This window comes from Symphalangus syndactylus, chromosome 18, assembly GCF_028878055.3.
Source record: "Symphalangus syndactylus isolate Jambi chromosome 18, NHGRI_mSymSyn1-v2.1_pri, whole genome shotgun sequence".
NCBI classification, from domain to species: domain Eukaryota; kingdom Metazoa; phylum Chordata; class Mammalia; order Primates; family Hylobatidae; genus Symphalangus; species Symphalangus syndactylus.
The window spans coordinates 64,727,288-64,744,541 of record NC_072440.2 but is presented as its reverse complement, the minus strand read 5'-3'; the positions used below and the strand labels follow the sequence as shown (position 1 = coordinate 64,744,541).

General features: G+C 55.1%; 1 protein-coding gene across 10 annotated transcripts in view; it reads right to left on the bottom strand.

Annotated features, from left to right (window-relative positions):
- Positions 1-4,933: 4,933 nt before the first annotated feature.
- Positions 4,934-17,254, bottom strand: part of SPECC1L (sperm antigen with calponin homology and coiled-coil domains 1 like) — a 149,180-nt gene continuing 136,859 nt past the window's right edge. For all 10 annotated transcript variants that reach the window (XM_055252281.2, XM_063623523.1, XM_055252276.2 and 7 more), the window contains 3 exons: positions 10,539-10,655; positions 9,550-9,609; positions 4,934-7,716 (listed from right to left, as the gene is read on the bottom strand). In XM_055252281.2, the coding sequence (XP_055108256.2) occupies positions 7,627-7,716; positions 9,550-9,609; positions 10,539-10,655 (267 nt within the window). In that variant the 3' untranslated portion in view covers positions 4,934-7,626. The remainder of the gene's footprint in view (positions 7,717-9,549; positions 9,610-10,538; positions 10,656-17,254) is intronic.

Below are 17,254 nucleotides of genomic sequence, written 5' to 3'. Positions count from 1 at the left end.
GGGCCAGGCTGGACCCTAAGGCTGAAGGCAGAATGGGGGCATGACCTCTATCACAGCAGCCACCACTCACTGCAGGGAGGAGAGAATGGGTGGGAAATGGGCACACAGGCACCTGGCCAGTGTGTTGGGAGGAGCATGGGGCCCATGGCAGTGACCATTGCTTGCCCAGATGCAGCCTTGAGCATCTGGCAGCCTCCCTGGCTTATTCCTGGGATTGAAGCCTGGGCCCCCGTTCCCATTCAGCTAGCTCGGCTCTCCTGGTCCTTGTGTTCCCTAATGTCCAGTGATGCCCTCTCAAGGTGGAGGAGGAAACCCTGGGATGTGTGGGGACCCAGACAGCTTAAGTTGAACTCCGAAGGGCGAGACCCACATGAGACTCTTGGGGCGCTGTCCCCAGGTCTTTCCAAGGAGACCTGGCCCTGGTGCCCCCCTCTCTCTCATCCTGGCCTTTGCTGACCCTCTGTTCAAAGGAGCTCGCCTTCTCCCATGGCCCTGGCTTTCCTTAGTGGAGGAGCTCCCCCTCCAGGTGGGGACACCGCCCTGGGACCAGCGGCAGGGGCTTCCCTGCAGACCTTCCAGGACCCATAGCCTCACCTGTAAAATGAGTGTCTTGTGTCTGCCCTGCCCCCTCCTGGAGGTTAAGTCAAACCACAAGGTAGGGGTGAGGGATGCTGACGGCCATGGGGCCCTCCCCCGCCCCCATCCTGGGCTCCCCATCCTTGCTTCTGGGGCTCTCCACGAGGTAAAACCTCTCCTGTAGTGGGGACAAACCCCTCCCGCCCACACCTGCTGGACCCAGATTCATTCAAGCCCTTGATCAGTAAACACGCACAGAGCGTCCCGAGTCTTCCTGAGGGACTCAGGGGGCTCACGAGGCAGAAACCAGCCCTCAGCCAATTCTGAGGGTCTTTCTTGTCCCCCAGTAAGGACCCCAATGACTCCTCTGCCATTCCCATCCTGGGGCCCGCAAGCTTCCTGCGTGGACCCTCCCATGCATGGTCTAGCCATGGGCATCCCAGTCCCACAGCAGGCGGGTCGCAGCCACAACGTCCTCACGCAGGGAGTGATGGCTTTGTTCCAAAGCTGGTCCTCAGGGTCACAGTGCCAAAGCCCTTAACATTCACCTCTAGGGCTCAAGGGGCAGTTCCTTCATTCCTCAGCAGTGGCGCCGGTGGAACTGTGTCCTGAGGCCGGGGGTGGTCAGACAGGGCCTGGAGTGGCTCCAGCCCCAAAGCCAGCTCCACAGTCCCCACAGCCACCCATGAGGAGCCAATGCCAAGGAGGCTGTGATGGGCCCGCTCAGGCCAGGCCCCCAACCTTCCCCTACTGGGCTCCTCCCTGGCCCTTCAGAGGCAGAGAGCCCCGCGGTCCTGTGTCATCTGTCAGGTGCTTTGGCCCAGGTCTCCAGCGCTGCCATTGCCCAGAGACTGGGCACAGGCCAAGCCGTCCAGTTCAGGGATGGGGAACGGCACCTGGCAGGGCTGTCCCCAAACTGCCTGCCCCATGGGCCGGCTTGTCTTCTCCAGGGAGGGGCCTGTGTTCTCCGCACCACGTGCCTTAAGGCCACCTCCTCAGTCTTGGCCTTGCTGCCCCCTCGCCAGCCCCGTACCCACCTCAGCTGAGTGCTGTCCTCAGATACCAAGGCTGTGGGGCTGAGGGAGGTCCCTGTGCAGGTGCCTGGGCCGCCCCCCTACCCCGCCCCAGGCCCAAGGGAGCAACAAGGCTGAGGGGCAGAAGCTCTCCGATTGCAATCACTGCCCTTTGGTGGGCACAGGGAGGCCCCTGGCAGGCCCCGGCTTCTGGCTCCAGGCCTTGGTTTCCCTGTCCAGCCCCAGGCAGGCTTTGAAAAGGCTGTGGGCGCCCACCCTTCCTTCCATCCAGGCTCCAGGATCCTCAGGCCCGGCAGCGGGGCCAGCTGGGCTTCCCCAGCTCCAGGATTCCGGCCCTTTGTTCCTGCCCAGGATGCACCTGGTGGCCTCTGGCCCTCATTGTTTGCTCTGAGGCCAGCTGAGCTGCATCAGGAGCAAGACACGCCAGGCCCAGGACAAGAAGCCAGTGAGCAGGGGAAGGGTCCCTGGAAACCGACTGGGTCACCCCAGGTGCTCCCCAACTTCCCCAATGGGGCAGGGACCTCACGAGGCTCCAGTTTATCCTAACAGAGGTCCTGCAAAGGCAGAAGAAACATACGGAGGAAGTGATCTCCGAGTCACTGGCCATCATCCTCCAACTCACCCCCACCCCACTCAAGATGTTCACCCCATATCTGCTTCTGGGTGTTAGGACAAACAGCAACCCGCTAGCAACCCGGCCTTGGGGATGATCGGCGTAGATGGGAAAGCAGGCCCTGAGGGGAGTGGAGCCCTGGCTCTAGGGTGGGCAGTGACAGTCCTCCGCAGCCCTCATGCCGGGGCTCGCCACTCATCACCCCGATGGCTCTAAGCCACCTGCCCGTTCTCCCTGTGGCCCCAGCCCCGTGACCCGCCAGGCCTCTGTACCCTACGTCAGACAGGGTGCCTGATATGAGGGCCCAGATGGGGGCCCCGCTTTGCAGAGGTGGAAACAAGCCCAGCATATCCCAAGTGTCGGTGGCTGACCTGGGGGGGACCCGTGTGTCCCGACTCCTCCTCAGTGCTCTTCTTGGCAGAAGTCTTGGGTGCAACCCAGCCCTGCGATGGCCTGTCCTTCCCTTCGGGGCACACTTGCTTCCTGCCTGGTGGGTGCCTGCCCCGGCCCTTCTTTTCTGCTTGGCTCTTAAGTCTGCAGATCCCCTGCACCCCTTCCTCACACACACGGGAGGGTGGAGACAAAAGACCAGACCTTTCAGCACCTGCTCTGGGCCTGGTGTGGTCAACTGGCAGGCTGTGCCTGGTCTCTCCACACCCCTCCCCCTGCCTCACAGCAGGCTCCCCAATGCACTCCCAGCCTGAGGGGGCCGGTCAGGCTGGGGAGGTGGAGTCCTCTCCTGTCAGGCAGGGGAGATGGAGTCCTCTCCTGTGCCCAGCCCAGCCTCCTGTAGATGCCCAGTAAGGTCCAGACCTGTTGGGGTCAAAGCTCCTGCCAGAATCCAGATCCCCGAATCTCAGCAACCCAGGAGTCTGTCCTCACCCACCTGATGTACAGGGAAGTGGCTGCATGTTGAGACTGGTTCTGTCTGCCCCGGTTCCTCACCTAAGGGACAACCTAAAATAGAACCCAGGCTACCCCGAGGTTGCAGGAAGTGCCAGCCCCGTGGGGCTGGGGCCATAGGGCTGGCAAGGCAGGGCTGCTGGGGCAGGGCATGGCATCTGGGCACAGGACGGCAGGCCCTTGAGGGTGCTGGAGGGGTGTAAGGGATCCTTCTGGAACCTCTCCACTCTCTCTGGAATCTCACAGCTTCCCCCTTCCACCTATTAAGCTGTCCCTCAGAGATCCTGGAACTTTGAGTCAAGGTAGAAACGATGCCCTCCCCAGAGGTGCTGCCCTGGGGAGCAGCAGAGCCAGCTCCAAATTGAGGGGCGCGGCACTGTGCACGGGCCCCGCAGGCCTGTAACTGGGGACAGAGGGATCCCCTCAGGGCCACCCTAGTCAGCATCCAAGGCAGCTGCACTGCAGGCAGGACGGACGGAGGATCTGGGAGTGACCGCCCCACCTGGGGGTGGTGGCTAAGGGGTCTGTGCTGCCCAGGACAAGGCCCAGGTGCGCTGGCAGGGACGGTGGTCCCCTGCTGACTCGTGGAGGCCGCTGCACACAGGGCCCGCCCTGCAGGTTCCATGGTTGTTTGCTGACCACTAGGGCAGAACCCCCTCCACACGGCAGAGGATACAACGCAGGGACTGCAGAGCAGGGAGGAGCTGACTCCAAGCCCAGTCCTGCCCCCAGTCCTTTCACGCCCAGCTCCCAGCTCTATAGCTGTTGCCCACTGCCCACCCCAGGGTGCCTGCAGCTGTTGGCACCCAGGGGTGCAGCTCCTGAGCATTTGCAAGTCACAGCACAACTCCTGGCTTACTCAGGGGCAAGGCAGTTGCTGGGCTCCCAACCCTGAGGAGTCTCCACCTGGGAAGGGCACTCACTACATGCCCTCGTGTGCAGGAGGCACCACCACCATGGGCCTTTTGCATGTGACGTGGACAAGGTGATAACAGTGTTCTCCAGGCCAGCTCAGTGCATTCACAATCACTGTAGTGACTCACACCTGTAATCCCAAGGCTCTGGGAGGCCAAGGCGAGAGGATTGCTTCAGCCCAGAAGTGCAAGACCAGCTTGGGCAACATGGCGAAAAGCCCATCTCTACAAAAAAAAAAAATAATAATAATAAATAATAAATAAATAAATAAACTGCTGGATATGGCGGCACACACCTGTGGTCCCAGCTACTCGGGAGGCTGAGGCGGGAGGATTGCTGGAGCCCTGGAGGTTAAGGCTGTGGTGAGCCGTGATCGACCCCGTCTCAAAAAAAACCAACAAAAAAACAATGCACAGAAAAAAAGGTTTATCTGGTTGCCTCTGGGTAGTATACTTTTCTTCTTCTTATTTTATACATCCTGACAATTATTTCCAAGATGATACATGCCTCAGAACAAACAAAACCCCTCCAGACACACTCCCCTGTACCCGGGGAAGGCATGTGTCTGGGCTATGTAGGGGCTTCCACTCTCCTGGGGGAAGCTCTACCACGGTCTCTGGGGTCTTGGCATCTGTCACAGAACCCCAGTGATTACAGGGCTCACTGTCCCACAGCCCCAGGCCACACGGTGATGTGCTGTGGCCCAGGGGAGGCGACCCTGGACTCCTGGTCAGGATCTTCCCACACGAGGAAGTACGCCTTGGGGTAAGGCCACAGGCTGGCTCAGAGGTGCCCTCCTCTCCACAGCCAGTCCCAGGAGGGAGCTGGGTTCTGGTTTATGCGACGTCAGAGGGACGGCAGGGAGTGGAGGGCAAGCTAGAAAAGCCCAAGCTTGTTGTTTCAGCCATTTTAATACATTCAAGAATATTTACTAGAACAACATTTAAAAGTATCGTCAGTCCGCAGAAGCCTGGGATCGAGAGAAACAGAATCGCGACTGGCCCTTTTGCAGTAAAGCTTGTGCTTGAAGGAAGAAGAGGCAAAGTGGATTCCTGGAGACTTCGTGCCAGGTGCCACAGGACTGAGAGCATCTCCAAATGTCACTTTAAACACATGTGAGCATCTATGGTCATTCCTAAAGCCCACAGTGTTCTAAGGATCCTATTAGATGAGGCAAAAGGCAATGCCTCTGGAACCCTCTCCCCTGCAGCTCTGCATGCAAACCCTCCCCAAGGAGGGGCCCGAGGCAAGCCTCTAGATAGGCGGGGCCAGGCCCTTCCCATGCCCACCCTCTTTCCCTGTTGCTGACCCCAGGCCTGATGCTGGGCCCATGAGACTCCCAGAGGGAAGACACAGATATAGCCCATCCATCCATGGCCACCCTCCTCCAGAAGATCCTGGGCACCCCTACCCCTCATCCCATGAGACACCAGGGCTGGGCTCGCATGGCCAGCAAGGGATAAAGTCGGGAACTGCAGACCCGGGGAAGTCTCCTCATTCTTAGGGCAAAACAGCCCCTGAAGGACAAAATAAATAAACCAAACCATGACCAGACAGCTGGATCCGGACAGGTGGACTGGCCTCTGTGAAGGCAAATGAGAGCAAAAGTGGGAACTGAGGATACCCAAGTGGAGAGACATTTAAAAACAATAATTCTCACACGAACATCAGTGGCTCATGCCAACAGCAGGGCTGGCCATCAACAGAGGAACAGTAACAAGAACACAACTCAGACGGGGGGCGGGACTGGGCCAGGCGTCTGCGGGGGTCTCTGGTATGCTTTGTGGCATGACTTTGCTTGCCTGGCCTCTCCTTTCTTAGCTGAAAATGGGCATTTCACCAAAGGGCATCCAGCCGGCGGCAGGAGCCTGAGCTCCCAGGCTGACATCTGGGCAGGGCTGATGGGCAGCTCCTGGCCATCTGGTGACCAGGTGTGCCGGCAGCCGCACCCACATGCACAGCCCCTTTCCTAATAACCACATTCTAGGCTACGCAGACACGTTAAAACTCCTAATCTAGAACATCGTGTTTGAATGCAGACCCCTCAGCCCACAATCGGGCTGGCTGGGCCTCCTGGGAGCCCCTCATTGCATCCAGTCTGTGGGGCAGTGACCCCGCTTCCACTGGTGGCTGGTCTTCCTCATGGTGCTATGCAGGTGCCAAACACAGTTGTATTCTCAAAGCTACAGGTCTTGTCTGGACATTGTTCAAACCAATAGCTACTGCGTTAGGCACACGGGAGATCCCTATTCCCAAAAATAGCTGTTGAGTTCCAGCCTGAGAGCATCTCCAGTGACCACCTTTAAATAAGGCTTTGGTTCAAACAGCATGGACCCAGCACCTGGGGAGGGTGAGCACAGGGGGCATGGACCCAGCACCTGGGGAGGGTGAGCACGGGGGGCATGGACCCAGCACCTGGGGAGGGTGAGCACAGGGGGCATGGACCCAGCACCTGGGGAGGGTAGGAGACAACTCAACCACTGAGTCTTGGAGGTCCCGCCTTGGCCATGGAGGGCAGTGGCTGCCCTCACAAGAGTTAAGGCACTTTCTTAAACTCTGGCCTAGGAGAATTATGTCTTAGTGACTCAGTGTGTTTAAATGACACTGCCTGAGCTCCCTAAAGTTGTTTACTTTTCTACTATTTCCTGCTTCATTCCTTGCTCTCACCATGCTAATGTACAGATCTTGTTTAGATTTCTATGCTTATTGAAACAATGTAACTTTGGTACTAACAGAACAGGAGCGACTTGACTTTTTCCAGCATTGCTCGTAACAAAACAAAAATCTTAACTAGAAAAACTCCTTATGAGGAAGAAATCTAAAGCCAGAGCTGGGACTCCAAACCCCTTCCAGGCTGGAAGACAGGTCGCAGAGTCCAGGCAAGGGGCCCCTGCAACTGCTTCCTGCCAGAAAGCCCAGCCGCGTGAGTGCAGCAGCAGCACCCCAGCCCTGGCGTGCCCGCACCACGCCCTCTAGATACTCTCCTAGCTCAGGCTGAACACGCCTGGATTGTGTCGGCCGGGACAGCCCCGTCAGGTGTGGGGCAGCTGACCCACGTCTGTGGTGACATGCTCCTCCAAACTAGGACGGTGAAGGGCCCAGGGCGCTGGGAACTACCAGGCGCTGACTCTCCTTCTGGGTTCTCACCAGCACCGGAACCCACCCCAGCCAATAGTCAGGAAGTGCCGCGGCTGAGCCTTCATCAACCCCAGTGAGTTTCCCACAGAACTGAATCCCTTTTCCCAAATTCAGCTGTGCACGAGCCCTTTTTGTTTGGTGCCCTGGAGCACTAGTGTAGTTCAATATTCTCTTCAGAAGGAAAACTCCAGCAGCCACCAGCCTGCAGGATGTGTGCTGAGCCCCCATGACCTGAATGGACAGGTCATGTGGGAGGGGCCCTGGTGGGAGCTGTGGGCCACACGGCTGAGTTCTGCCAATACGGAAGCCCCAAGCTGGAGGCTCACACGCTGTGGGGCAGCCCAGAGTTGCTGGAAGCTTTACAGGGGTGCGTAGCTAATGGCGTTGGTGTTGCTTGGTCACTGTGGAGGGGTACCCCCGCTATTGGGGCGGCTCCTCCCGGCATGCTCAGGTCTCAAAGTACTTGTAGATTGCCGTCACATACAGCATCACGTTCTGCCAATCGGGTCGTTCAGTCCGTACCATTTCGTTAATGTCCTGACAGACAAGGAAGAGGCTTGGTTAGAACTGCAGGTCACCTCCAGGTTGTCCCAATGGGCTCTGCCATAGCAACATGGGCTCTTGGGGTTGGATGGGGCCTTGAAATATTTTCTAGGCCTAATTACACATTTTTAAAGCCTGGCCAAGAACGCTTCCTCCCTGGGCATCAGCATCGTCCCCAGGCCATCCACCCCTGCTCCAGAGCCACAGACAAGGTGCCTCCCTGCTCACGGCTCTGCAGGATGGGAAGGGTTTCATCCAGTCTGGGCGGGGGAACTTCCTCCCTCCTCCCCGCGTCTGCCTCTCTTCTTAAACCATTCCTTGGGAGATCCTTCTGAGAGCCCTTCTCAGCCCCAGGCACTGGCCTAGGAGAATTTCTCTCTGTCGGGGGCTCCCAGAACCAACACTCTGATGGCCTTCACCATGGGCAACAGTCTGAAATCATCCAAGACTCTGCTCTGTAACTGTGCTCTGCAGAATGCCAGTGACTGTGACCGATGAACTGATGTTGTGGGAAAATAAACTTGTGAAACCGTGGACCCACCCCCACCCCACTTCCAGTGTCTCACAGCCTTTAACACGAGACAGAAGGCCTCAAAAAGTGATACACTGCTGCTGCTGAAGGCTCGGGGAGTGACCCAAGGGGCCGGCCTGAGAGATCCTTCCCTTCCCGTGGGTGATGAGCACAGGACGTGTGGCTGAGCACGCAGGATCAGGAGGGCGCCCTTGGTGACTTGGTGCAGAAAATGAAAACCTGCCTGTTCAATGAAAGAATCTTGACTATAGAAGCTTTTGAGGGTGGGAAAAAGGCCTGCTTTTTTTATATATTGGAACTTTACACATGTGTTGTAAAATATCCAGGAATGGGGGAATATTTAACTTATTTTTCCCTGTACAGGTGAACAGAGGCCACCCTTAAAAAAGTACATTTCTAGGGATTTAGATGCACCTGTGGCATCAACACTCTAATGAATGAACATGGGCGTAAACACTTCTTCACAGCACCTCCAGTTGCTACAAGTTAGGCTGGGGGCACGGGGATGGGGAGCTGGCCCTGGAGGGCCCCAGATCTAGGACTGTTTGGGGCTTGGCCTGGCCTGGCCTGTGGGCTCTCCGCCCTTTCTGAAAATCCCCTGATGGTCTGTGTGTCCCATGTGATGCTGCAGCACTCAGTTTACTTAATAAAATTGTCTCTGGGTGTAGAAGCTTTGGCTTTGGATTTGGACGCTATGTTTTCTCCCGGAAAGTTGGGCTCGGCAAGGTAGAAGCATGAGAGGCCTAAAGAACCTGAGAACAAGCTGGGTTTCCACATTTCTGTCCTATGAGTGGTGGCTCCCCACACCATCACGAGGAAGTGCAGGAGCCTCCGGTCCAGCCGCTAAAGCCGTCTGCCTTGGCTGGGAGCTGCCTTGCCCTCTCGCTGTAGATGAACAAGGCAGATGGACCTGCTGGTGTGGTGTTTTTGACAGCAAGATTTATAAACATATGACATTTTTCTTCTAACCTGAGAGATTTCCCTTATGGAAGAGATGACTGCGAGGAGCCGTCCTAGGTAAGGTTGGCTGGGCCCATGGTCTCAGGCCTCCCACTCTTTCAGGGGGCATCCTTAAGGTGTTTCACGTGAGATAAAGTGCTGGGGGCCAGGACACAAGATCCCACATCTGCACCCACCCTTGACGGGACCCTCCCTTGGCCCCAGAGCACCCCACAGCTGCCTTTTACCAGGCAGCCACACCACCCCACGCCCATGAGGATTCAGCTTAAACAGGACTGAACTCTTCTTAACCAGAAGGAGGGCGCTGCCAGTGACTCAGGGGGACAAGGGCTCACCAGTGTGGATTTGATGCCGACACTTTCAGCTGCCTGGAAAGCCAGCATGAAGTTCCTTCTCTGTAAAAGAAACCGTGTCACTGCAGTGCGTGAACAAGGCACGGAGAAAGTCACGTGGCCTCCACAACCGCCTGGGACAGATGCACCTGAAGGACGACACTCACCTCTACCTGGTGCCACAACAAACCTATGCTGGGAGCCTGAGCTTCTGCATCTGCACCAAGTACCCTGCACTAGGCCCGGCCACCCTCCCCTCCCGACCTGCTGCCGAGTGACCCACCAACACCTGTTCTTTCCTCACTCCTGAAGAATCCTACTTCTGCTGCGCCAATGCTGTGGCACCTGAACACGCACCCCTAAAAGCTAGTTAGGAACACTCATCAAATGAGCTTCCCCCACAGGGATCTTCGAGGGTTGTCTGCAAGGCTGGGGGCTGACATGGGGGAAGCAGGGGACTGGGGCGGGGGCTGCGGGCCTGGATCCTCTCCAGTGGCCCTCTGGGTAGGGCTTCTTCCCTGACCCTGTCCCCAAGGAACTCTCTGGATGAAATATTAAACCATGCCCTGGAGTGCACAGGGTTGGTGTTTCTTGCCAGTTCTAAGGCCCACAGAGCAGAACGGGCCATGGAGTGACAGCCCTCTTCAAGGTGGCAGGAGGCTGGCCTGGCCTGGTCAGCACTGCCTGACTACTCCTGCCTTCAGGGAGCTTCTTGGCCCCCTCCTGGTGAAGCTCTTCATCCTAAATGTAGTCACTCAGGAAGGACTGGCTGCTCCCACTAGGAATGATATCACTTGGGGAATTCTGAACCAACCAAATACTCCACACAAGGCTCAGCATGAATGACCTGATCCCAGAATAAGAACCAGATGGCAAGAGGCAATCGCAAGCCAGCGCTGTGGTATGTGACCTGCTGAGGCAGGCGCTACCCTTGGTTCTCAGCCCTCCAACCCTGTGAGGCGGGTGCTGGGAGCTGGCCCTCCATGGCCTACCTTATCCTGGCTGTTCAGTTCTTGATATGGAATGTGGGCAGGGAGATATGTATGCAGGAGGGCACAGAAGGCCAGCCCATCGTTCCAGCTGCTGCTGAAGTTTGTAATGTCAATATTCTGAAGGAAAGGAAGAAAAACATGTAAACAACACATGCTGGGACCCTCTTAGGAGAAGCCAAGGAGGACGCAGGAGGCCTCAGATGCTGCACGGCCTCCAAAACACAAAACCAAAACCAGGGCAGGGCGGCTGTGTCCAAGGGCTACCTGGTATCTATGACTCCCCAACCCATCCCACCCACCAGCTGTAGATGGCTGCCCCTGCGTGGTCACACCTGGGCCTGGTATAACACTTGGCGTCTTGCTGAATTACTAGCTGTTGCATACAAAGAGAGGACCCTAGGCTGCTGAAGCTGGCCTCTACCATGACCTGTTGGGGTGACAGTACAGAACAGACGATGTGGGTGGTAATCAATGCCCCCCCACCCCGCACCTTTTTTTTGGTTTGAGATGGAGTCTCACTCTGTCGCCAGGTTGGAGTGCAGTGGCATGATCTCGGCTCACTACAACCTCTACCTCCCAGGTTCAAGAGATTTCTCCTGCCTCAGCCTCCTGAATAGCTGGGACTACAGGCATGTGCCACCACACCTGGCTATTTTTTTTGTATTTTCAGTAGAGACAGGGTTTCACTGTAAGCTAGGATGGTCTCAATCTCTTGACCTCGTGATCCACCCGCCTCGGCCTCCCAAAGTGCTGGGATTACAGGTGTGAGCCACCGCACCTGGCCGGTAATCAATGACCTTTAAAGCACCATGTATTAAAATGCAACTCATTCTCCATTGGTTGTTGAAGCACGTAAAAGATCCTCCAAGTCAGGGTGTATCTCAAAGTGTGCCCACACATGAAGATACCTTCTGCCCTTTTCACTCTTAACGACACCTGCTCTGATGGATGGTGAGAAGCCAAGGAGAGCAACAACATGGCCCCCTGAGCATTGGTCCAGGCCATGTACCACATGTACTGGAGATTGCTATAGTGTGCCCCACCACACACTTGTGGTTAAAAAAAGTAATCTGAAAATACACGTTTCGCTTAAAGATGTCTTTGATGAGGCAATTTATTGGTCTGATTAAATGCCTCGATCCTCTGTGCATTGGTCTTTTTAGTGTCTGGTGTGGGGAGGTGGGATGTGTACAGGGCTCCTCAGCCCTGCAGGCTGTGGCCTCAACTCTGCCAGGGAGAAGCATGGGGCACAGGAGTGGGGCAGGGCTGTTCTGTTAAGAAACGTTATGACTCAGCCTGACCTCCCAGATCAGGGACTCTAAGCTAAGACTTGCAGTCCATCAAAAACCTCTGCAATTTGCTGCCAGGCATGCACCTGTGGTCCCAGCTACTCGGGAGGCTGAGGCAGGAGGATACCTTGAGCCCAGGAGTTCAGGGCTGCAGCATGGTATGACTGTGCCTGTGAACAGCCATTACACCCCAGCCTGCCAACACAGTGAGACCCCCCATCTCCGAAAAAACACACAAACCACAAACCAAAACACCTCTATAACTTGAAGGTGTCATCATCTGACAGCCCCCATCTTGCATTAGGAGCCGATTAAGGCCGGCTATGTGCTCTCCATGCCACCTCTTGGGGAACCACCTCGACTTTTTAAAATTTTTTGAGACAGGGTCTCTCTGTCACCCAACCTGGAGTGGAGTTGGCTCATTGAGGCCTCGACGACCTCCTGGGGTTAAGCAATCCTAACTCAGCCTCCTGAGTAGCTGGGACTACAGGCTGGTACGTGCTACTACGTCCAGCTAATTTTGTTTGCTTTTTGTAGAGATGAGGTTTTGCTATGTCGCCCAGGCTGGTCTGAAACTCCTGAGCTCAAGCGACCTCGCCTCAGCCTCCAAAGCAGTGAGATTACATGCATGAGCCACTGTACCCAGCCTTGACTTTAAGGGGCACCTTACTCCATATTTTAAAGTATTTATAACTATAAAAGGAATATATAATTCAGATTTTATTATTATTTTTTAAAGAGACAGGATCTCACTTTGTCTCCAGGCTGGAGTGCAGTGGCACAATCATAGCTCCTGGGCTGAAGCAATCCTCCCACCTCAGCCTCCCAAAGTGCTGGGATTACAGGTGCGATCCACCTTACCTGGCCCAGAGTATTTTATCATATAAAATATTCTGCAATTCAGCTGGTATGTAGCCTTTACCCTTATTTGCAAGAGTCCTTATGAAGATGAATCTACACATTTCAATTTTCCTAATTCACACTTTATGCAGACACCACAAGCTGAACAAGAACACCTCCCCACCACCCTGTCCCACTTTCATTATTTCACGCCACCTTCAACTGCACCAAGAGCCAGCTTCCTAGGTGACTGAGAAAGCCCAAATTTTATTATTCAATGCAAACTGTCCAGCTCCTGGGGAGCACTTTATACTCCTCCCAGGAATGAGTGATTCACAGAATAATATTAACACTATTATTATCATTATATTATTAACTATATCTGTATAGAGTCTTACAAAGTTTACAAAGCACTTTACGAATCCTGACCCCTCTTTATATACTGTTAGGACCTAACACCAAGTCAGGGACCTGGCTCAGAGACAAGGGCAGGTGGGGGCCATGGGAACCCAGGCTCAGAGCTGCGAGGATGTGTCCAACCAGCAAGGACCCAAGTAAAGCAGGCTGGGCAGGCCGCCCCTGCGAGGGAGACTGTCAGTCCAGCCTCACAGCTCTAGGCAGGTGTCCTTACAAAGCAGCAGACCACGTGGAGGATCACAAGGCTGACTTCTCATCACCAGCATCATCAGAATGTATTGTCTGGCTTCTGACTGCACGTGCCCAGAACGCACCAGTGTCTGTGCAAAGCATGAGCCTTCCAAAGGACAGCAGTCCCAAGCGTTACTTTCATAAGCCATTTCCTCTCATTAACCTGACCATCTGCTGCTTCCAGCTTCTCTGATATGACCCAGAGATATTGTTATAAACTGCTGTGAGGAAAGTGACCAGATTAAGGAACAAGGAAATGCAAACCTGCCAAGAGTCACAGGGGAAGGTGGTAGCAAGCCTGTGGTGGCTGGTGTGCCGACAGTCTGACCTGGCTACCTAAATGTGTGCCACCAGGCATCCACTGACGTCAGCCCTCCCCAAATACCTGGGCCAGGTGAGAATCCTCTCTGCCTCAGTGCTGTAGTCCTCACACTTTTGGCCACGAAGATGCAGTCCTGAGAGTAAGATCTGCTACATTCCCAAGAGGCCTGGCCCGCCCTCCACGCGGCTCTCTGCTCTGGCCATGATTTAACAGTTACCACCCCATAAAGGGTTCTGATGCCCTAATGAAGAAGGTGCCTTGTGGCAAACAGGGCTTGACAGTTACCGCTGACTGAAGACGCCTGAACACATGCACACGCATGCAATCTCATCTCTTTGATCTCACTGGAATCTCAGAAAGCAGCTCTTTAGGGAGGAAACTAGGACCAGAGAGGAGTGCTAGGCAGGCAGCAGAGAAGGACAGGACAGGAACCCTTGCCCCAGGCATCCTGTGAGCAGTACTTACTTTCACTCTCACAGTCACCCAGAGCAGTCTGGAAGGAGGGTGAGTCTCCGAGAGGCCAAGACACTCACCCAGGCCACAGAGCAGGTCTATGGGATCATTCAAAGTGAGGTGTATCATAGGAGGATGGGCCTGCTTTCCTTTAGTTGTCTAGGTAAGATTTCCTAATGCCCTGTGCACCTTTCCACAGTGAAGTAAGTCCAGGATTGGGGTACAGAGAAGAGGCAGGAATGAAGCATGCAAGACAAATGAAGAATGGGCCGGGACTCACTTGCTCCATAATTTGCAGGGCCCACTACAAAATGAAAATGCAAGGTCCCCTTGTTCAAAATGCAGAGGAAAAAGTCTATTAAAGGTACTAAAAAAAAGAGCCAGGTCTAAGGGACTAAGTGCTTGATGAAAGAGGCATCCTTGCAGGGAGAGGGGGCCAGGAAGCTTCTTAATAACGTGTGGAGCTCTGTGTGAGGCCAATAGCAGCGCCTGGCCCTCAGAGGTCACATTCACTTCTGGAGGAAAACAAACCGTCACTTCCTGCCACAGCCGCCCCTTCTGCTCCCTGAAATGCAGGCAGCTCTGGCAGGGTCGTGGACGTGCCTGGCCTCACCACTGCACAGCGCCTTGAGGCAGAGGCTCCTGTGTCCCATCCGCCTGCCTGTGGGAACCCCAGCCTTCCCCCTCCGCTTCCTCAAGATAAACCCAACACCCTGCCAGGGAAGAAGCTGCTGCTCCAGCACCCCCACCCCACCTGGAATCTCCGGGAAGAGAGACTTCATTTACAAAGCATGCCACAGTGACCTGAACTGGGAGGAAAACAATGGCTCCTTCAGTTCCAGGCTGAGGAAGTTCACATTTGAGAACCTGACAACGAAATTTCCTACCAATACAAGTAAAGCCCAAAAGAAGGCTGGCTGGGGGCCCTACCTCCCTTAACCCTTGGAGGGCTGGAGGGCAGCCAGGCCAGACTGCTGCACGTGGCTCCAAGGCACCCTATGTGATAAGCTGGAGGCAGAAAGTAGGGAGCCCAAGTGAAGCCTGAGCACCCACTGGCTGCTCTGCCTCCTCCCCCATCCACAGAGATCATGTCGCGAGAATGAGCCCGGCTCTGAAAAAGGGGTTCCTCCAGGGAAGTGAGGAAGAAGCCTGCAGCCCTTTGCTCCCAACGTGACTGGCTGTTCCATGGTTTGAAATGTTCCAGGCTGAAAAGTCTAATTGCTAATGAAGTCATATTGACTAAATATAAGAACAATGAAGCTGGGTTCTCGGAAGGCACGGTGCAGGAACACCAGGCAGGAAGGCGGGGAGCTCCCCTCCACATGGCTACCACGGCCCGTTAATATTATGATGGGATCAGTATCTTGGAGAGGAAACACATGAAACGACACAGAATCGCATGGAATCACCAGAGAAATGGCTTCTCCCTACCTCACTCAGTCAAGACCCTTGCTCTGCAGGTGTGACCAGCACCCAGTGAGGCCTCCTCTACCCCCTACCTGCCAGCCGCCACCACTCACACAACCCGCCAGCTATACCCAAACCCAGACCACAGTGGGCTCTGGGCTGCCAGGGGAGCACAGGAAGAGGAGAATGATCCCACAGACCAGCTCTGTGCTTGGCCTCTCGGAGCCTCAGCCTCCTTCCAGACTGCTCTGGATGATTGTGAGAATGACAGTGAGGTACTACTCGCAGGATGCTTGGGGCAAGGGTTCCTGCCCCATCTTCCCTACTGCCTGCTGAGCACTCCTCCCCGATCCTGGGGCCCTCATCAAGTGTCTGCAGGTGGCCCCCAGACCTGCCTCTTGCCATCTGCCCCTCATGCCTCTGCTCCATGCCTGGACCCCACAGAAGAGCCTGGGAGCAGCCTGGTGCTCTGTCCCCATCCGCATGAGGTCTGGAACTAAACTTTCTGTTGCTTTCTAAGGTGGCAACAGGTGAATCTGCCTGTGGATTGGTGGCCCCTGGAACTTATGATCCCTACCTTCCCAGGAGGGCTAAAGTCACCCTGGATGTTCTTGGCAATTGAGGAAAAAAGCTAAAGCTTTTATGCCTTGGATAAAAACAACTCACCACCACCAGTATGAAGCTTGTGGACAGGGGTCTGAGCCAGGTTTGGATACTTCCTGGGCACACCACCCTGGCTGTCTTGGACTTCAGTGAAATCCCAGCCCACACAAGATGACGAGTCTTCGACCCCTTCTGAAACTGTGATGTGCTTTACACATGTCAAGTTTTTTTTTTTTTTTTTGAGGCAGAGTCTCGCTCTGTTGCCCAGGCTGGAGTGCTGTGGCACAATCTCGGCTCACTGCAAGCTCTGCCTCCCGGGTTCAAGCAATTCTCTGCATCAGCCTCCTGAGTAGCTGGAATTATAGGCGCCCGCCACCATGCCCGGCTAATTTTTGTGTTTTTAGTAGAGATGAGGTTTCACCATGTTGGTCAGGCTGGTCTTGAACTCCTGACCTCAGGTGATCTGTCCGCCTCAGCCTCCCAAAATGTTGGGATTACAGGTGTGAGCTACCGTGCCCGGCCTGTAAGGTATTTTTAGGGTTTAGTTTGCTTACTGTAGAGGTGATGGTTGCTGTATTGCAGATGGCATGAATCCAAACGCAACAGAATCACTGAGAATGTCCCTAGGCTGCTCCTACCTGGAGCCCTGCTCCTGGGCACGTGGCCGCAACTCTGCTGACCCTCATCATACTCATGTGACCTGTAAACCTCCACCTGCCTCCACTGCTCCATGTGTTGCTGCACATGGAGCAACACCACGTGCCCTGGTGTGTGGTTCCTTCCTTCCCTCCTTCTCCCCTTCTCTCTAAGGGGGTTTGGATGAGGAACTCAGATAACAAACTAGCTCGAAATCCCAACTGCTGGAAGTTCTCACTCAAAACACAATGGTAGGAAGCATGCTCTACAATCACTTGTTTCAAAGCCATTTGGATGCCACAAGGCAGAGCTTTCCCACCTCGGCAGGAGGGCCGTGGCCGCCAGTGTGTGGATTTGTTTTCTGCAGGCCTGCAAAGATCTTATCGGGATTGGCATACAAACAGAAAAATGAAGGGCCTGGAGTTGTGTTCTTCCACTGACGGTAATGGGGAACCTCCATGTTGGAGAGCAGGAGACACAGCGACACCCTAAAATCTGTGGCCCCAGCATGGAATCCA